At 43.5% G+C, this 21,896-nt stretch overlaps 1 protein-coding gene across 9 annotated transcripts in view; it reads left to right on the plus strand.

Annotated features, from left to right (window-relative positions):
- The window catches only part of iqcb1 (IQ motif containing B1), a 41,727-nt gene extending 20,317 nt beyond the window's left edge, over positions 1–21,410 (plus strand). For 8 of the 9 annotated variants that reach the window (XM_078227856.1, XM_078227854.1, XM_078227853.1 and 5 more), the window contains exons 6-14: positions 2,005–2,104; positions 4,532–4,704; positions 8,598–8,707; positions 11,565–11,674; positions 13,470–13,612; positions 15,280–15,428; positions 15,949–16,080; positions 18,176–18,332; positions 20,265–21,410. In XM_078227856.1, the coding sequence (XP_078083982.1) occupies positions 2,005–2,104; positions 4,532–4,704; positions 8,598–8,707; positions 11,565–11,674; positions 13,470–13,612; positions 15,280–15,428; positions 15,949–16,080; positions 18,176–18,332; positions 20,265–20,467 (1,277 nt within the window). In that variant the 3' untranslated portion in view covers positions 20,468–21,410. The remainder of the gene's footprint in view (positions 1–2,004; positions 2,105–4,531; positions 4,705–8,597; positions 8,708–11,564; positions 11,675–13,469; positions 13,613–15,279; positions 15,429–15,948; positions 16,081–18,175; positions 18,333–20,264) is intronic. The other variant, XM_078227857.1, reaches the window with a different exon arrangement.
- The last annotated feature ends 486 nt before the right edge of the window (positions 21,411–21,896 follow it).

Raw genomic sequence — 21,896 nt, forward strand, 5'->3', positions numbered from 1 at the left:
TTGAGTGGGAAAATCCAGAACAGGAAAGCATGACTTTAAAATGGAAGCCAAACTGTTTAGGAGTTAAATCACATAAAGGGTTAAATCTTGAACTCTCTATCGCCAAAATATCTGTGAATGCTGGGACAATTGGAACGGGAAGGCAGGAATTTTCCGGCCATTCACGCCAGCGGGATTCCCTGGTCCCGCTGCTGCAGTGGCCAGGTGTGAACAACTGGAAAATTCCGGCTGAATTTTTTTATTGTTAGGGTTAAGGGTATTAATAGATATGTAGCAATGGCAAATATGTGGAGCTTGGGTACACTTTAACCATGGCTGAATAATGGAACATGCTGTGTGGGGCAAACACTGTCAACCCCCTCAGCTACACTTAGCCCTGTAGCTTTGAAGACATCAGTATAACATAGTCTCTGTTAGGTTTCTGCTCCATGTTGCTAATTGCCCTGACACTTTGTGTCCCCTTTAAACAAGTATTAAGGAGCTTTAAATTCTGGCTGCAACTTCAGATGCCCTCCTCAGAGACAATGAGCTCTTAATGTTGAGCATATTCATGCCAAGAGCTCCATGTAATCCCAGAAGTAGGCCTGACCTAGAAAATGCACTGGGTCAAGTATTCTACGTTATAACAGAATGACCTTAGTGTATCTGTGACTATTTGCTTAGGAAGCTGAAAAGAGTGAAGAAGAAATGGCCTGTGTTTTGGTCTGTGGATAAACTGCCCTAGTGCAGATTGGGGTTACCGGCACAGCAAAACAGAAGGAGATTCCCAACCCACATCATTTATTACCTTCACTGAAGTCCAGACAAACAGTAGAGCCTGTATAAATCAAAAATGCATTTTCAAAGTGCCTTCACGTCCTACCCAGATGACCTTGTTCCTTTTAAGTTCAGAAAAGGCTTGACTATCAAAAAGAATACACAAAAATCTTTATGTGGGGGGAATGGGTGGTACTTGTTAATGAAAAATGCCAGTGAACGCAGAGTTCCAATTACCTATGGAATATAATGGAATATTTGGAGCATGAACATGCAAGCATTCAGGAAGTAAACAGTATTCTTGTTACTTCTAATTCTTTAAAACATAAAAGTATGGAATTATACAGTGAGCAAATACAGGTTCCGGATAACTTTGTAATTGTTTGCAGTTGGTAAAGTGATCGTTCGTTTTAGGGGAACATCAGAAATTCCAGTTGATAGAGAATTCTAATTGGTATGAGTGTGGCACAGTGGTTAGCACTGCTGCCTCACAGCGCGCCAGGGGACCTGGGTTCGATTCCTGGCTTGGGTCACTGTCTGAGCGGAGTTTGCACGTTCTCCCCGTGTTTGCATGGGTTTCCTCCGGTGCTCTGGTTTCCTCCCTCACTCCAGAGATCTGCTGGTTAAGTGCATGGGCCATGCTAAATTGTCCCTCAGTGTGCCTGAACAGGCGCCGGAGTGTGACGACTAGGGGATTCTCAAAGTAACTTCATTGCAGTATTAATTTAAGCCTACTTGTGACTAATGAATAAACTTTAAATAACACAAAGTTTACTGTGTATGGAGCTCCGTCGTAAAGTGACTTAATGGCACAAAAGGAGGCCATTCGGTCCATCAAGTATATTTATGGAGATCCTTTCATGTATATGGAGTTTTGAAGTCTGGTTGTTGTTATGCAGGAAAACTAGAAGTTAGTTTGCACACAACAAGGTCTCACAAACAGCAGTGAGGTTTAATGGCCAGATAATCTGTGTTGGTGAAATCGTTTGAGGGTCACGTATTGGCCAGGATATGAGGAAAACTCTCTGTTCATTGAAGAAGTGCTTCGACTTCTCATACAGCCGCTTGAATAGACAGATGGGGCCTGACATTTCAAAATCTCATTGAAAGCTTATCCCATATTGAAGTCCTGGAACAAACAAAAGTGAAAAAAAAAATGCCAGCTGTTAAGATTTGGGCCGCAGCGCAACATTTGCAGGATCAAGGTTGTGCCATCCTTTGCTAACTGCCTTTCCCTTTTCAATTCAGTGTTTCAGTCTGATTGCTTTCTGCAACTGTTGCTCACTGACGATATGGAAACTGGAGCGATCATGCTGTCTGTCCTACTCAGTATCCTGCAGGTGAACAGGTTAGATGCTGAAGTCTGTCCTATAACATTCAAATGTCTGTAATCATCTGTTTAAAATCAATGACACAACAATGATTTATGCTGCTGAAGAATATGTATTAACACTGTTTTAGAACAACATAGTTGTCCATAGCTGTGTATGTTACCATGAGCTCCAACTTGGAATCAGCTACCAACCAATGAATTGTCACGTCTATCTTGCATGTAGAACGATGCTAACATAACCTTATTTTCACTTGTTTTTTTTTGTTGTGTTGAGATTTAGGCTATTCAAATCCCTTCACTGCAATATACATCTTCGACACAAGTAACCCCCTTTTAAGCAGGGACCTGCCTTAGGTGAGCTCCAGGCTACTTTGTAAATGGATACAGTCACTGCAAGAAATCCGCAGGAGTCTTGTCCAGTAAAACTGTGGGAATTTCATAATCCTGGCTTTGGACCAGTGCAAGAGAGATATGCACTCCGCCTTTTGACTAATGCTAGAGTGTCACATGCAAAACAAAATGTAGGAAAAGCCCATAAATACTCATCCATCCCAGTCCTACCCATTGCATAGTACAACCTTGTGTACCATCCTCCACAATTTCTAGTTATACTAACTCCAGAGATGGAGGCCGGAATTCTCCGACCATTCACGCCGATGGAATTCTCTAGTTCTGCCGGCAGCACGCCCACCACCCTCAGGTTTCGCGCGGCGTGGGGTGGCTTCAATGGGAATTCCTGCTGACAACAGCGGGACAGAGAATCCCATCACCAGCGAACGGCACAATGCTCCCACCACTGAGAAATACACAGCCAGGTGGGCCAGAGAATCCTGTCCAGTGTTTTAAAAAAAGCAGCCATTTTCAGGAAAAGCTTGGAGAAATTCCTTGACAACATCCGGGACACCAGGATTAAGGAACAAAGTTCCAAGAGACCATGATTAACCATATCCATCACTGGTCATGGTTAAACTAGCTCCTTTCTCACTACTTGGCCTAATTTCCTCAATAACCATTCCATTCTTCAAACTAATCCTAAGGTCATGGAATCCTAACTCCATTTTACCTCTGATATAATTGTCTGTTCCTTTTCAAAGATCATTCCTGACAGTCTATTCCACACATGTGGAGAGGGTACAGAAAAGATTTACCAGGATGTTGCCTGGTTTGAAGGGCATTAGCTGTAAGGAGACATTGGAGAAACTTAGTTTGTTCTCACTGGAATGACGGAGGTTGAGGGGCGACCCGATAGAAGTCTACAAGATTATGAGGAGCATGAACAGAGTGGATAGTCAGAAGCTTTTTCTAGAGTGGAAGAGCCAATTATTAGGGGGCATAGATTTAAGGTGCGAGGGGCAAGGTTTAGAGGAGATGTACGAGGCAAGTTTTTTTACACAGGGTGGTGGGTGCCTGAGGGAGGAATGATCATGACTTTTAAGGGGCGTCTTGACACGTACATGAATAGGATGGGAATAGAGGGATATGGTCCCTGGAATGGTAGGGATTTTAGTTCAGACGGACAGCATGGTCGGTGCAGGCTTGGAGAGCCAAAGGGCCTGTTCCTGTGCTGTAATTTTCTTTGTTCTTGTTTGTACATATATCATCTTTCACATCAAAAGGAAAACTTATATCTTTCTGTATTCACTTTTTAATTACATGATACAGTATTTGATTCTTGGTGAGAGTGGTGGGGGGGTGGTTGGACAATGAGGCCTCCCTCTCTTCTGCCACTCTCTGCGGATTATAAATGGATTCAAGAGGGCAGGTGGATAACATCATCCAGCACTTGAGTTAATGCAGCCCTGAAAGAGAAATTGTACAACTGCAACTTTAGATGTACACTTGCTGCAATTTAGTTTTTCCATAGAAAGGCAGACACCTTTTCTCGGCACTTCCTCACAATCATGTACCTAAAATCAGGAACTCAGCAAATTTGGGAATCGAACCTTTGTCCCACTCATTCCATGGTATGTTTTCCCTTATCCATCAATTTCCACCTCACCCCTGCCTCCTATTACAAAGTGCAATAATTATGTGAGCACTGGGGTGTTATGCAAGTCTCACCCAAATGGCTATTCTTCAAGCATGAACTAAGCAGGGAATGTCACAGGCTATTCTGTCACAGGGGCGTAACAGTCGAGCCCGATTCTCTCATTCAGTGTCCACACAGGGTCTCCTTATTGAGCAGTTTTCAAGAGCAGGAACCGTGGTGGCTTCCTCCGACAATAAGCCAAGGGTGCTGAGGCTAATTGTAGTGCCACCTGACTAAAATCATAGAAACATAGAAAATAGAGACAGGATTAGGCCATTCGGCCCTTCGAGCCTGCTCGGCCATTCATTTTGATCATGGCTGATCATCAAATTCGATATCCTGTAAAGATCAGTAAACATTGGACAGCACCAGGAAAGTCACATACTAAATTGTAGAAATGATTTCCCTTTCAGGACAGTATTGTTCACTGTTGAAGAGAAACACATCCGCATCATTCTGGATGAACTAATTTACAAGCTTTTTACGACCAGCAATCCAGTTATAGGAAGCACGTCTATTAAAATCATGCGATTGATGGTTGAGTCCCATCCTCCCACCTTGAAGATTCTTTGCACTTCCTACAAAGGTACGTGAAGTACTAATTATTTCCAGCAATGCTTTAATTAACACTTAGAGCAATTGCATTTTGTAAGGGTGTCCCTGGTACCTGGCACTTCCCGAGGGCAGAAACTAAACCAGACTAATTTCTTTTAGTTTTCTTCTTTTAAGAAGGAGGTCCCAAACAGTTAAGTTGATAACTACAGTGAGTGGTGTGGTACAGTCAAACAAATTTGGTACATTCAATTTTTGGTCTGTGATTAGTAATGATGAATTGTGTCCTGCACAATCTTGTGCATGATTTCCAGCCCCATATGCTTTAAATTGGCATTTTCTTGTTAGTTCTAAAATATCACCCTTATTGTCACCCCAGCCCCCTCACCACTGCAACTGCAATTCTTCTCCATGATTACACCCAAAATTATCTTTTCTGGATTAAAGCAAATTTCTGGAAATGCTCAGCAGATCTGCAGTATCGGTAGAGTTAATGTTCTCGGTAGAGTCATAGAGGTTAACAGCATGGAAACAGGCCCTTCAGCCCAACTTGTCCACACCACCCACTTTTTAACCACTAAGCTAGTCCCAATTGCCCGCGTTTGGCTCATATCCCTCTATACCCATCTTACTGTCTAAATGCTTTTTAAAAGACAAAATTGTACTCGCCTCTACTACTACCTCTGGCAGCCCATTCCAGTCACTCACCACCCTCTGTGTGAAAAAATTGCCCCTCTGGACCCTTTTGTATCTCTTTCCTCTCACCTTAAACCTATGCCTCTAGTTTTAGACTCCCTACCTTCGGGGAAAGATATTGACTATCTATCTTATCTAGATCATTATATTGTAGACCTCTATAAGATCACCCCTAAGCCTCCTACGCTCCAGGGAAAAAAGGCGCAGTCTATCCAGCCTCTCCTTATAACTCAAACCATCAAGTCCTGGTAGCACACTAGTAAATCTTTTCTGCACTCTTTCTAGTTTAATAATATCCTTTCTATAAAGGGTGACCAGACTGTACACAGTATTCCAAGTGTGGCCTTACCAATGTCTTGTACAATTTCAACAAGGCAGCCCAACTCTTGTATTCAATGTTCTGATCAATGAAATCAAGCATACCGAATATCATCTTCACCATCCTGTCCATCTGTGACTCTACTTTCAAGGAGCTATGAACCTGTATCCCTCGATCTCTTTGTTCTATAACTAGCCCCAGCGCCCTACCATTAACTGAGTAAGTCCTGCCCTGGTTCGATCTACCAAAATGCATCACCTCGCATTTATCTAAATTAAACTCCATCTGCCATTTATTAGTCCACTGGCACAATTAGTCAAGATCCCGTTGCAATCATAGATAACCTTCTTCACTGTCCACTATGCCACCAACCTTGGGTATATGATCTTTTATCAGCACCAAATTAATTCTTCTGATAGTCTGTCTCCTTAGGCAGCAACTGTCTGCCTCTCCACAACCTGTTCATTCAGTAATCCCATCTTTTAAATGTTATTGGCTTCAACACCTAAATAACCATCCTATTTTTTGTCCTTTCACGGGATGGGGGCATCACTGGCAAAGCCGGTTTTTGTGCCCACCCCTAATTGCCCTTGAACTGAATATTTCAGAGGGCATTTAAGAGTCAACCACATTACCGTGGGTCTGGAGTCACATGTAGGCCAGACCAGGTAAAAATGACTGATTCCCTTCCCTAAAGGACATTAGTGAACCAGATGGGCTTTTACAACAGTCAATGATAGTACTGAGGCCAGCCTTATATTCCAGATTTAGTAATTGAATTTAAATCACATCTACTGCTGTTGTGGGATTTGAACCGACATCCCTAGAATATAGACCTAGGCCTCTGGAATGTTAATCCTTGTCATTATCACTATTCCTCTATCTCCTCATGCATGTCTGTGAGAAGCCTTCACAAAAGTTCTATACTGAATCTCCCTTGTTGTGCTTCTCCTGAAGCTATGGCCCATGCTGGCTGCAGGCTGATGAGCCATGGTGGTACCAGTACAACAACTTGCATTTATATATCACCTTACATGACTGGTAAGTGTATCAGAATGCTTTGCAGCCAGTGAAATAATTCTGTGATTTAGTGAGTATTGTAATGTATGAAACATGACAGTTGATCTTTCGCTACACGCTAGCTATGACTGTAACACTACATTCTGTGCTCTCTTGTTTCCTTCTCTATGTACGGTATGCTTTGTATAGCGCGCAGGAAACAATACTTTTCACTGTATGTTAATACATATGACGATAAATCAAATCAAATCAAAACCAATTTACACTCAGCACGCTCCCACAAACAGCAATGTGACAATGACTGGATTAGCATTTGTGATGTTGATTGAGGGATTATTATTATATGGAGATGCTGGTGTTGAACTGAGGTGGGCACAGTAAGAAGTCTCACAGATAATCAAGTCTTTACAGGTACAAACAATGCGAGTGGAGTGAGGGTTAGCACAGGTTAAAGAGGTGTGAATTGTTTTAAGCCAGGACAGTTGGTAAGGTTTTGCAAGCCCAAGCCAATTGGCGGGGGTTACAGATAGTGTGACATGAACCCAAGATCCCGGTTGAGGCCATCCTTGTGTGCGGAAGTTGGCTATCAGTTTCTGCTCGGCAATTCTGCGCTGTGTGTCTTGAAGGCTGCCTTGGAGAACACTTACCCAAAGATCGAGGCTGAATGCCCTTGACTGCTGAAGTGTTCCCTGACAGGAAGGGAACAGTCTTGCCTGGTGATTGTCGAGCGGTGTTCATTCATCTGTTGTCGTAGCGTCTGCATGGCCATGACAGCTGCAGCTCCAGGCTGCCTTGTGGAGAGCTTCCTCGGGACTTTTTTTATGTGATATTTTAAAAAGTTGGAGCGCGGGTTTCCCACTTTGCGGTGCCCTCTCTCTCATCTACCTTGATAGACCAATTGCTGCTTCTTAATTGTATGTGGGCCTCTGATTGGCCCTCCAGCTTTGAGAACCCCGAAAGGATGAGGAAACTGCCCTCTGGCCACTAATTTGCTAATTTGGGAAAAATCACTGTTTTCCCCACACAGTGTGAGCTTCTGACTCCCATTTTAACCTAACAGCAGGGTCCTGAAGCCTGTGACACAATCCTGTTCCTGGTGTGCACGACATTCATTTCTACCATGTTCTGATGGTAACACGATCACAGTGAAGGTCAAGGAGAAGTTTGAGTGACTGGAGCCTTTCAGCATGAAAGACATACGTTATAACTTGAGCCTGCAGTTTTCTAACTTGGAGGATTCTACCTTTCTAGGATGGTATAAAGATACCATCCATTCTTTATAGTAACAAAAAGGGCAGGAGACACTCTGCAAAATGATTCCATTTGGTAATGTGAATATCAGGAATTGTTGATTCACTCTTTGACACTGGGAAAAATGAGATCCGCCTCAGTATAACATCACTGTGTCAGTTCACATGCAATTAGATGGTGAATTCCTTCATGGTCAAAACTTCATCACTACTACTGTGCTGTTTGGTGAGACCCGAGACCAAAGGTGAGTGAAGGCAGGATGCGGATGTGGGGTTGTGGGTGCAGCATGTTTGGAGAGAAGGGGGGAGGCAGCAGTGTTGGAGGTAAGGGCAGGGTGCTGCCTTTCAGTAGCTCCCCTCTTCTGGAGACCTGGTCCCTTGATTAGTTACTGAGTGTCTGACTATGAGGGACAGGCACTTGTACCATTATATTCGGAACCAAGATGGCTTTGAGTTAGTGATAAAAATGTGCATTACAGATTAGATATTATGTCAACACGGTCCGAAAAAGAACTTGGATTTATAAAGGTAATATATCAGGTAACTTGTAATTCCCAACATTATGTTTTGCACTTTTAAAATTAATCATTGTGAAAATAGTTGTCAAGCAATGTATGAAAAGTAAAGTTGTTTGTTTCCCAGGTTTATGTCCTCTTCTGAGCAAACACTGGACAGGAAGAGGCTTTGACAAGGACTTGAGTCAGCTGTTGGAACTCCTCTATGCTGGGTCCACCCCAGGAGTTAGCCACCAGGCATGTATTATTAGCACACTCAGTGGCATAGAATTAATAATTCCGTGACAATTAAAATATGCAGCGTTCCACTGGTTTTGGTAAAACAATTTTCAAATAGAATTGGATGTACACTTAAAAAGGAAATATAGTATCCAACAGAAAATGCTGGATAAACTCAACAAGTCTGGCAGCATCTGTGGAGAGAGAAACAGAGTTAACATTTCTAATCCTATGACTCTTTTTCTGAGCTAAAGGGAGGGTGAAATGTGATGGGGACTCTTTAAGAGGTTTGGAGCAAAATAGAAGGTCAGTGATAGATGTGAGCTAGGAGAGACTGCACAAAAGATGTTTGGGGCACATTCAAAGGAAGTGTTAATGGCAGTGTCAAGGACTAGAAATCATAGAAACCCTACAGTACAGAAAGAGGCCATTCGGCCCATCGAGTCTGCACCGACCACAATCCCACCCAGGCCCTAACCCCACATATTTTACCCGCTAATCCCTCTAACCTACGCATCCCAGGACTCTGGTAAGGGGCAATTTTTTTTAAACCTGGCCAATCAACCTAACCCGCACATCTTTGGACTGTGGGAGGAAACTGGAGCACCCGGAGGAAACCCACGCAGACACGAGGAGAATGTGCAAACTCCACACAGACAGTGACCCGAGCCGGGAATCGAACCCGGGACCCTGGAGCTGTGAAGCAGCAGTGCTAACCACTGTGCTACCGTGCCGCCCATAGAAGGTGCTGATGTATCATAAAAGTAAGATAGCAGAATGGGAGCGCAAAGATTAGCGCTCAGAACTTAAGAACAAGTGACAGATGGCTCTGTGAGGGAAGGGGCTGGGTTACTTTGAGATTAAAAAATGGATTTAGAAAAATGGTCAAGATGGAGGAGGAAATTCACAGTCTAAAGTTGCTGAACTCAGCGTTGAGTCCAGAAGGCTCTAAAGTGTCTAATTGCTCTTTCCTCGGGTAGAAAAGTCAAATATTAGGGGACATAGCTTTAAGGGGCGTGGGGAAAAGTTTAGAGGAGATGTTCGAGGCAAGTTTTTTACACAGAGGGTGGTGAATGTCTGGATCACAGGGCACTCAACCGTGTCTGTCCAATCTCCCACACCTCTGCCCTCATCCATCCCCCTCCCCCCTAGAACCACGATAGGGTCCCGTTTGGCTTCATTTTTCACCCCACCAGTTTTCACATTCAAAGAATCATCCTCCCCCATTCCATGGGAATGGAAGGATACGGACTCCATAATTGCATGCGGTTTTAGTTTAGGCAGGCATCATGATCGGCGCAGGCTTGGAGGGCCGAAGGGCCTGTTCCTGTGCTGTACTGTTCTTTGTTCTTTGAAAGATGAGATGTTGTTCCTCCAGTTTGCATTGGGCTTCACTGGAACACTACAGCAGGTAGAGGATGAACCTGGAGGCATGAGAGCAAGATGGTGAGTTGAAATGGCAAGCAACAGAAAGGTTGGGGTCATGTTTGTGGACTGAGTGAAGGCCTGCAAAGTGTTACGTCTTCCCCATGTGGAGGAGGCCTCATTGGGAGCAGCAAGCACAGTAAAGCAAATTGAAGGAGGTGCTTCACCTGAAAGGAGTGTTTGGTGTTTTTTGGACAAAAAGGGGATAAAGGGGCAGGTCTTGCACCTTCTACGATGTCATGGGAAGGTAGTGGGAAGTGGATGAGGGGCTGGGGATGATGATGGATTGGATCAGGGTGTCGTGGAGGGCCAGGTCCCTGCAGAATGTTGACAGGGCGAGAGGTCAGTTCTCGGTGGCATCATGTTGGAGTTGGCAGAAATGGCGGAGGACGATGTTTTGAATGTGAAAACTGGTGGGGTGAAAAATGAGGCCAAAAGGGACGCTATCGTGGTTCTGGGAGGGAGGGGAAGGGATGAGGGCAGAGGTGTGGGAGATTGGTCAGATACGGTTGAGTGCCCTGTCGACCACAGTTGGGAGGAAATCACAGTTAAGGGCAAAAGCAGACATGCCAGAAGTGGTGTTTACGAAGGTAGCATCACTGAAACAGAAACTAGGAGAATGGGATAGAGTTCTTACAGGAAGCAGGATGTGTGGAGCGGTAGGAGGTGATAGGAAGATTGGGATCATGCTTGCGGACTGAGCAAAAGTGTTCCGCAAAGACTAGGTAACCGCTGTGAAGAATTCCTTTACTCAGTCCGCAAGCATGACCTCAGCCTTCCTGTCACTTGCCATTTCAACTCACCATCTTGTTGTCATGTCCATATGTCTGTTCCTGGCCTGCTGCAATGTTCCAGTGAAACCCAATGGAAACTAGAGGGAAAAAAACCTCATCTTCTAGACTTAACATTGAGTTCAACAGCTTTAGACTATGAACTTACTCCTCCATGTTGACCCTTATTTTAAGTCCATTTTTTTTGTCCCAACACACCCCCTCCCCCGCAGGGCCATCCATCACTTGTTCTTAAGTTTTGCTTTTACTGAGCATTGATCTTTGTCCTCCAATTAACACATTTATTTTACCTTTATGCCACTATCAGCACCTTCTATAATCCTACCACTACCATCAACACTTACTTTTCCCTATGCAAACATCTTTGTGCAATCTCTCCTTTTCCAAAGAATCACAGTGGGGTGAAGGCAAGGTTTTATGAATATTCCTTTTAACTTAAGGAAAAGGGTGATAAACGTATAGAACAATTTACTGAGTAAAGCAGTGAAATCAAAAACTTTTTGGAAGAATCAATGCACTTGGCTGGTCGAGTTCAAACTCAGGATCGATGGATTAATTTGTTGGGTTCAGTGGTCTTTTGTCATTATTGATTTTAAAAATATTTCTTACTATTTCAAGTTTAAGCTTAAAAATAAAGCCATGAATCTTGGCGTTTTTAGAAATTCTATAGAGCTGCATCTTTGATCCAAGCAGCATGGAGAGCATATCTGACAAGAAAGCGAGTGAAGAAGCTTCCGAAAGTAGTGACAACTTTACAAAGGAGTTTCAGGTAAAGCTTTTATCCTCTGACTTAGATGAAAGTCGATAAATGCCTGCAAATCAATTAAATTCTTTCACTGCATGACTTGGAAAGGATATTGCGCAAGGTTGATTTTTTTGCTCCACTATTGACAGCTGTGCCTTCAGTTGCCTTAACCTCTGGAATTCCCTCCCTCAATCTCTCTGCCTCGCTCCCTGATTTTCCTCCCTCGCTCCCCACCACTCCCATTTGCTTTGGGTTGTCACAAGTAAGGCTTACATTAACACTGCAATGAAGTTACTGTGAAATTCCCCTAGTCGCCAAAGTCTGGCGCCTGTTCAGGTCAATACACCTAACCAGCATGTCTTTCAGAATGTGGGAGGAAACTGGAGGAACCGGAGGAAACCCACGCAGACATGGGGAGAACATGCAAACTCCACACACAGTGACCCAAGCCATGTGTGTGTGTCTGTGTCTGGATGGACCCTGAGGGTCTTTCCCTGACTGTTGTTGATTGTATGTTTATTATGTCCTATGAAGAGAAACAGGATAAGGGGGTCACCGAGTTTGGACAGAGCGGTGTGTATCTAATTAGCTCAGAGAGCATTTTGGCTGCTGGACAAAGGTAGCATATAGCAAAGAGAGTAAAATATGTGATTGAGAGTAGAGTCTTTGGGTACAGAGATGGCTGAGAATAGGGACCATTAGGGAAACTGAGTGATGAGGGGCGGCACGGTGGTTAGCACTGCTGCCTCACAGCGCCAGGGACCCAGGTTTGATACCCAATTTGGGTCACCGTCTGTGTGGAGTTTGCACTTTCTCCCTGTGTCTGCATGGGTTTCCTCCGGGTGGTCCGGTTTCCTCTCACAGTCCAAAAAATGTGCGGGTTAAGTGGATTGGCCATGCTAAATTGCCCCTTAGTGTCGGGGGACTAATTAAGATAAATGCATGGGGTTATGGGGATAGGGCCTGGGTGGGATTGTGGTCGGTGCAGACTCGATGGGCCGAATAGCCTCCTTCTGCACTGTAAGATTCTATGAGGGAGAAGGGAGAATTGGGTCAGAGAGAGATGGAAGACGAGGCAGAGAGAGAGAGACAGGAAACCGAGAATCAGTAGTCAATGCAGTGAATAAACCCTCAGCTTCAAACTAACATTCCTTTGCTGAATTTGAATTCTGCCAGTAGGAGATTAAGAACAGGGAATTCTAAAGAGAAAGGCTTGGATTCCTTTACCACCTTTCATGCCCTCAGGATTTCCTGAACCCAGTGATATACTTTTGAAATGTCACTGTTGTAATATAGGGAATTCTATTTTTAATATCTCAAATAAAAGCCAAATGTTCAAGTTCGTGCAAAAGTAATTTTTAAAAATTTAGTAAAGTGAGGAGGGAAATTGGGAAGCATTTTTCATACAAAGGCCAGTCAAAATCTGATATTCTATTCAGCTGTTGATGCTGGGCCAGTGGAACTTCGTAAGATTGAGATCGGTAATTTTTTGTTCAGTAAAGGTATTGAGAGATATGGAAAAACGGGAGGCAAATGAAATTGATAAAGTATGATCTAAAAGTCTGGCAGAAACCATAAGACATAGGAGCAGAATTAGGCCACTCGGCCCATCGAGTCTGCTCCGCCATTCAATCATGGCTGATATTTTTCTCATCTCCATTCTCCTGCCTTTTCCCCATAACCCCCGATCCCCTTATTAATCAAGCAACATGAAGGGCTGAATAACCTCCTCCTGCATCCCTTGTGTCTGTGACATATTTAGCAACTATATGGCTGCGTTTGATGAGAAATGATTGTATTCACATGAAATGCTACTTAGGGCAAAACGTGAGCGGGAAATGCAACGGCTGGAGAAGATAAGAGAGGAGGAGGAGCTTAAATGCCAACTACAGCTACGACGCCATCGAGCTCTCCGAGAGTTTCGACAGCGGCAACTGAGCTTAATGGAAATTGTCCCCGCAAGTAAATACCTTTTCAAATATTTGGTGTATTTGTCCTAATTCTACTGAGGAACAAAACTGCTTAAATTTGCAATTTCTTCCTTCAAAATCCTTTCAGTCACCTACTCGCCACCTTCTATGTGTTGTGTTCACTGACCAGCATTGTCTCCCGGTCCGGCAGCCCCTCCATAGTGAAATTTTTGTCCTTTTCAAACCCCTCCTGGCCCTTAGCTCTCCCCCTCTCTGGAACCTCCTCCAGCCCCATAGCTCTGTCACATGTCTGCACCCCTCCGACCCTGGTGTCATGAATATTCTCAATTTCCATCACTCCGTCTTCGGTGGCTGTGCCTTCTGCTGTCTGCGCCTCTGTTTCTCTAGCTCTATCTGCACCTTTAAGATGCTCCTAAAATCCTAACCCTTTGACAAAGCGTTTGGCCACCTGTCCTGATACCTTCTGTTGTGACTTGCTGTCTGTCTTTGATAAATTTCCTGTGAAGCACCTTGTGACATTTCACTGCATAAGAGGCTCTGTATAAATAAATGCAATTTGTTATTGTAACGTACTCTAAGCTACTGTTCTGCATGGGCAGCATTATGTAACGGCAAATTGTTGTCCTTTGGGAGGCTCACTAAGCGTATCACTCTTCAGAACTCCCTTCAGCTGGGAGACCAAGAAGTAACTCACTGATTTCCAAAAGTACATCAGGCAGAATTCTTTTGATCGAAGGGTCATACGTTTGTGGGACAAATTACCAAGGCAGGCAATTGAAATGAGCCATAAAAATAGGTTCAATAACTCTGAATTCAGGCAAATGTAGAAGCTCCCTCGGGTTATGAAACTGTATAGAGTATTTCAAATAAATACATTGGGATCTTGTTCTATTCCAGGATCTTCATTACCGCGAAACATTGAGCATTGATGAAGCTGGGTTACTCCCAGCAGATGGGGCTGTTTAATGTTACTGCAACATTTTTACCAGTTTCAGAGTAGACTATATTTAAACTGGGATTATTTGATGCTTTTTTCTGAAGTGGAAACTAAATTCTTGATACAGTCTTTGTGTTTAGAAAATGGCCAATCTGCATCAGGCAAGGTTTGAGAACAATATGGCGCCTTGTGATTTAAACTGTGTTGAATTCTTCAACATTCTACTAACAGTTCCCGATCAATTGCTGGCAACTGGCAGGCAAATCAACTACAGTTCCCATTCATGTCAGATAACTACCAAGACTTTGTCCACGCCCAGCTACTGTGGGAGGGAAAGAAATCAAGCTGGCTTACCATCAGACCCCAGTGACGAAACCATAATACATCGGGGGGCCAAAGCAACAGGCAAGCACCAACTCCCAGGATCATTCATGAACCTGGATTCTTAGTCAAGTGTACTCGCCACACAATGCTACATGTGCACTGCATCGTATTCATCTAACATATTCAGTGTATTTAATTAATAGACAATTTTACCCAATTCTGCAGTGACATCAGGATTATTTCACATTATTTTGAAGGCCAGTGTCATCTCTTATGTGTCCTTGCTAATTTATTGTTCAGTAGCATTTCAAACAGACCATTACTTTGATCTTGTATGTAATTTTTGGAGATGCATCATAAGACTATTTAGAATGCCTTCTTGCCCCAGTTCTGTTTAATCCCCTGGTGCACAGTGTAATACCTATCATCCTCTGCAGGCGAGATGGACAAATACCTACAAGAAGAGAGAACGCAGTCAGCACTGCTGATCCAGAGGGTCTGGCTGGGACACAGGCAGAGAAAGGCCTTCAATAAACAGAAACAGGCCCTTAAGGAATTCAGGGCAGCTGTTATTATCCAGAGAGCTGTAAGTGCTTTCCTGACGTGCTGAAATGTAACACTTTGTTGGGGAGAAGAAATACGGAATTGCAATGTTGGAGCAGCATTCTGGAGGGACTAACTGTGCACCATTCTCCACCCAGGATTTGCACTGGAAAAATCTGGAGAGACCGAGGAATGGCATCTTAATCGGAAATGTTTAAAAGATTGGATAACGTACACCCAGAAAAATGATTTGCTTTGAAATGACTATTTATTGCTTGAATGTTTAATATGTTTACAATGTGCAAAGGCTACAGGCCTGTTTAGACTTGCTATCCTAAAAGCAAACAGGAGAGATCTTTTATAAATGATACTCAACTTGTCAATCCTATTCTGTGATTGTAAAGGAATGTTGTAGTTCAATTAGGAATTCTGTACCATAGAACCACATTCCATGTCTGGAAATTTAGCAGTTATCTTGAATTGTTATTGAGAAAGGGACATTACTCTTGTTAGTGAAGAGCTAGAATTTCAGAAGAGTTTCAGAATGTTTTTTCTGGTTGCAGGTCTTGAAGTTCTTAAATAAGCGTCGAAATCTGAGATCATGCATCACCCCCAGGCAGGAACCAAAGGGCCTCACAGACACCCGGAGACTAGAACTGCGTGCTAAAGTAGATGCGCACGTCAAACTTCATCCAGTGAGTATTCCGCACCAGAGCTCTGGCCTGGTCTCCCAAAAGTCACTTCTAAATCTGGATTTCACTTTTTCAAACATAAAGACATGTGGGCGGCATGGTGGCACTGTGGTTAGCACTGCTGCCCCACAGCGCCAAGGACCCGAGTTCGATTCCCGGCTTGGTCACTTTCTGTGTGGAGTTTGCACATTCTCCCCGTGCCTGCGTGCGTTTCCTCCGAGTGCTCCGGTTTCCTCCCACAGTCCAAAAATGTGCAGATTAGGTGGGTTGACCGTGCTAAATTGCCCCTTAGTGTCAGGGGGACTAGCTAGGGTAAATGCATGGGGTTATGGGGATAGGGCCTGGATGGGATTGTGGTTGGTGCAGACTCAATGGGCCGAAAAGCCTCCTTCTGCACTTTAGGATTCTATGGATTGAGAAACAGCCACTCACTCATCCCATTGAACCAATCAGTCCACTTTAGAATGGGGTTTCCCTAGATCATAGCAAAACAGGGAAAAGTTATGGAATTTGTAAATAACTTTTCCAGGTCTGGAAATTTCCAAACTAGTAAAGGCCGTAAGTCTTTGAAAAGTCATGGAATTTTATGAAGATGGGGTGAGACTTTCCCAACTTTGAGCAGAATTCCAACCTTTTCCAATGTTTTCCCTATGACCACTTCCTCCTCTTCAGTTGTTTGCTTCACTTTGTATGTCCAAAATCCAGTGCAGGTAAATGGACTGAGGACCCCTATAAGCACTTTTCATGGAACACAAACATCTGAAAAAATGAGAGAGTTTTGTGAGAAACTGACTTTATTGGATAACTAACACACAGTGCAAGGTTCCAATGTTTGAATAATGCTACAAATACCAGAGTTCATGATGTGTTTGAAAGAAAAATGGTCATGAAATATTTCAATTTGGTTATGGAAAGTCTTGGGGTAGAATTTTAATGATGGTGAGTGATTGGCATTCGCCATCCTGAGACTCAGTGCCTGGCATGCAGCCACCGCCAAGTCTCTAACTCCCACTGCCATTTAATGCTCGCTTGAGCATTGATTGGCAATGGGCAGGACTTCTATCCACTCTTGCAAGGAAGTCCCACCCATGAGTGCTTCCATTCAATCCCGTCCATTCAATTTTATTCACCTCCTGCCTCAGAACCCGATGTGGGGGAGCACAATATTCTGCCCTGGAATTATATTTTACTGAGGGTGCGGAACCCTCTTAGAATTGAGTTAATCCCAAATGGCTTGACTTTGGATGATCTCAAAGACACCTTGCTGTATAGTTTAGGTAACTGAGATCTTATATTTAGGAGCCGGAGTGTTACAAATGAAAGGCTAAGGTTCAGAGAGATGTGAAAGATTCATACTCGCACTGTTATAGACTGCCGTACATTTATTTGTAAACAATCCATTCATTTTCCTGTATAGTTTTATTGTCGATTATAATAATTACATTTCCAGACTAACTTTTATGAAACAATCCCTGTGTTTCTTTAAGCACAGGCTTTACGTTGAGCAATAATTGGATCTGCAGTATATATTCTCTGGGGTTAGACATTATCAGTCAGTTCTGTCATCCGATCTCGGATCCCCTACAATCTGAGCAGCCCCTCACTGTCTAACCCCCAGCTGGTGTGACCCAAGGACCAGAACAATCAGCTGATGGGCTCCTTAAGGAGCCTGAATATTGCAAATGAAAAGATATGATTCAGAGAGGTGTGAAAGATTCATACCCACACTGTTATAGACTGCCTTACAGTACCTGGCATTTATTTACAAACAATTGATTCATTTTCCTATGCAATTTTTTATTTGATTATAATAACTACATTTTCAGAATAGCTTTTATGAAACCATCCCTGCATGTCTTTAAACACTGGCTTTACATTAAGTAATGATTGGATCTGCGGTACACATTCACCCAGATCCAAAATTATCAATCACTCGTCTTCCAATCTCAAAACCCCTATTTGAGATGCCCCATCGTTGTCTAGCCCCCAGCTGGTGTGACCCAAGGACCAGAACACTCGGACCTTCTACTATGTGTATTGCTTACTCAAAGATAACAGGCAGAACTGGCACAATGTATTAACCCATGCTTCCCCTCAGGTTTCTCAAGTGTCTGAGGAGCGAACAAATGAACGACACTCTCACACTCAGGAGATGCTGGGTCAGTATCTCATGAGTAGAAACTTGGAGCGAAGGTTGGAGCAGCGGCAGGAGGCACTGCTTGCCCAGATCAACACGGACATTGAGCTGCTGATGAGTAAGTCGGCTTACTTATTGACCCTTTTAAACAGTGAGTGTCCTTTCACAGTGCACACACTGGACACAGTCACCTCCTGAGCACTCCTTCAATATTGGAGTCTGGAGAGGCCGAGGGTCAGTTCTCCCATGTGTCCTCTCAAAGAACAAAAGAACATTCATTCAGTCACTTGAACATTCCTGGAAAAAGAGATACACCGTTGAAGCTTTTCATCTTGCACACATCAGGACAGACGCAGGAATGCCAAATTTATTGTACATGAGAAAAGGGTGATGACTGGTTGGCAGATCGACAAAAGCATGGGGGAGCAAGGGTTCCTTGGGGCATAGCCAATCAGAATCAACTTGCTAACCAATCAGTACCCTTTTCTCATTGAGTATACATTGTCGCTCCCTTTGAAATTTGGCATTCTTGCACCTGTCCTGATGCGTGTGAGATGGAAAGCTTTTACGGCATGTCTTTTTTTTCAGCAAAAGAACATTTGGTTGAAGAAAGTGTATGTCCAATGCACATCACTCTAACGACTCACCGAGCTTAATGGGCAAGATCTGTACGATTCAATGAATACGTCTTTATCCAGCTGATTGAGACCTGTCAAAAGGCACTCAGCCAAGCGAGTAAACTTGAATGAGAATGAATCCCAAAGACTTGAGCCTCTGGCCCTGTGACTGGGGTTCAATCATCTTACCAGCAGGAGCCAGCACTACTTGAAGCCCTTTGTTTAAAGTGCAGAAGCCAACCTTCAGATTAGGTTAATGTCACAGAGAATGTGAAAGAGATTTCCTGTGATTCATTACTTCCGCAATACCAACCCTATTCCTGACCTATTTCCACAACTTCTCCACCAATGTGCTCCTGATTATTCTTACCACCGTCTGTCAACAACTTACCATCAGCGAATAACGGCTTCAAATGTCTGAGAGTTTGCTTTTATTAAACTGGTTGTTACACATTACAAAAGTCTTGGATGCGTTTTAAGGAGTCCTGAAAATAAAATAAAGAAACTGTGCAACCTTGAATATCTGAAATCAAAAGAAAATATTGGGAGTGGAGAGTCAGACAGGAGCAGAAAGGAAAAGGTAGAGTTTAACTTACTTCTGGGTCATGTTCAAAGCATTATATAAAAATCAAATAAAATGTGGGTGTGGCCCATTTCTGATTTTGTTTTATTTTCCCAGAGCCCAGTTTGAGTTTGGCCTTATTGTGGAGGTTGGCCAGTATCTGGATAACAAAATGACAAGCAGAGTTTGAGGTCTGAGAGACACTTCAATGCAAGCTGTTAACTTGTCTTTCCATCTGTCCAAAGGGGTGGCACGGTGGCACAGTGGTTGGCACTGCTGCCTCACAGCGTCAGGGACCCAGGTTCAATTCCGGCCTCGGGTCACTGTCTGTGTGGAGTTTTAACGTTCTCCCCGTGTCTGCGTGGGTTTCCTCCGGGTGCTCTGGTTTCCTCCCACAGTCTAAAGATGTGTGGGTTAGATTGATTGACCATGATAAATTGACCCGAGTGTCAGGGAGATTAGCAGGGTAAATGTGCGGGGTTACAGGAGTAGGGCCTGCGTGGGATTCTGGTGGGTACAGACCCGATGGGCTGTATTGTAGGGAATCTAAGTTGTGTAGGTTAGGTGGATTGGCCATGGTAAATGAGCGGGGTTAAGCTTTAGGGCCAGGAGCTGAGCTGGGTAAGATGCTGTTTTGGAGAGTTAGTGCAGACTCAAAGGGCTGAATGGCCTTGATATGCATTGTAGGGATTCTATGGATTCTATTCTATGATTCTGATGCTGATACATCTGCAGTTTATCCCCAGCATCCTCACTTCTGACGTCCTGCTAACATTCCCATATCAGCCAATTCAAAATGGTATCTTCTGTAGTTGCCTGCCTTCTTTCTTTCCTTTTCTTTTAACCTTTTTTTTTGCCTTATAACATCCAGACGCTCCAGGTTTGAATGAGGCCACTGAGGAGGACACAGCGGTGTTTAGCAGCAGGTCTGTTCCTGTCGCAGCCAGAGCCAGGCAGTCACACAACACCATGCTGCAATTCACAAGGGGGCCCTGGTGGAAGAAACTGGGAGACGAGTTCCAGGATCCAGAAATGATCTACGCCCAGGACATGGATTTTGATCTTGTGCTGTGATGTGACGGACAGCGCTGTGAAAACGCTGGTGGGAGCACCAGATGTCAGTCCAGTGACAGATGTGCGGCGCACAGTTTCATGATGCGTACAGCTGAAAGGCAAGAGTCTCCTTTGGTAGACCATATTCATAACATCAGCACATGACTGCTTTCTTCAGGAGCGTTTGTGAAGAGCCAGAAGACGGGAAGATAGAGCTTGATTTGTATAGCACTCTTTTTCAAAGCATGGCCGCTGTTGTAATGTGGAAAAAGTGGTGGCCAATTTGCATGTAGCAAGAACCCAAAATCAGTCACGTTAATCTGTTTTGGTGGTGTTGCTTGAGAGATGTATGTTAACCAAGAGAACTCCCTTGCTCTTTTCCCATTAATGGCAGGAGGTATTGTTATACATCCATCTGAACTGGCACTTGGGAACTCAGTTCATGTCCCAACTGAAAGTTGGCATCTCTGACAATGCAGCACTCTCTGAAGGTCCCCCAAACAGCCACAAGATGGTTGGCCTATTGGTCTGTTAGGAATAAGTGTTAATCCTTGATGTTATGGGGTTTGGATGAAGCTTTGAAGATTGGAGAAGTGGGATTTTTTAGCCCTGAAAGACCACTAAGAGGGGATCGCTAGAGGTACTTTAGATGGGACACAGCCCAGAAAATACAGGACACTACTCCAAGATAAAATGCATGCCAAGAATTCAAACAGATAAAAGGTAAAACTTCGACTGATATCAGAATGTTTCAAACAGAGAATGATAAACAGCTGAAACAAACTGCTAGGACAGAGGATGCAAAAACTTGAATATTTTAAGGAACAATTAGTAAATGGGGAAATATCCTTTTCTCCAGATGGTTAGACTACAGCAGGCCGGATGGCCTCCCTCATCCACATGATATTTTGTGTCTTAATTTTCAAAAATCACATTTATTAAACTTCAATCTGTTTTTCCTACCTGTGCTGATCCTGAGTTTATTTGATAGACATAATCACACACTCCACGGTTTTCTATCAGGGAGCTTTAATTAAAGCGCACCACTTAAAAGGCTTTGTACAGTCCAGCCAGGAAACTGTCAATCCCGACAGCAATTTTTGTTTCTGTTTTAGTATGTGAGTAAGGCTCTGCATCTTCACTATTTCCAGGTGAGAGGCAGAAAGAACATTCCAGCAGGTGAACCAGGCTGGATAGAATTTACTAAATGTAATATTTACATAATATTTCCAAATTTGCTGATGACATAAAATTGGGTGGGAATGTAAGCTGTGAGGACAATGCAAGGAGGTTTTAAGGGGACTTCGACAGGCTAAGTGAATAAGCAAAAATAGTTGGAAAATAAAGTGAATAAGTGAAGTTATCCATTGTGGTAGAAATAAACAGAATGACAATATTTCTTTAACGGTGCAGGATTGGGAAGAGTTAATGTCCAAGGGGACCTGGATAT

Source organism: Mustelus asterias, chromosome 14, assembly GCF_964213995.1.
Source record: "Mustelus asterias chromosome 14, sMusAst1.hap1.1, whole genome shotgun sequence".
Classification (NCBI taxonomy): domain Eukaryota; kingdom Metazoa; phylum Chordata; class Chondrichthyes; order Carcharhiniformes; family Triakidae; genus Mustelus; species Mustelus asterias.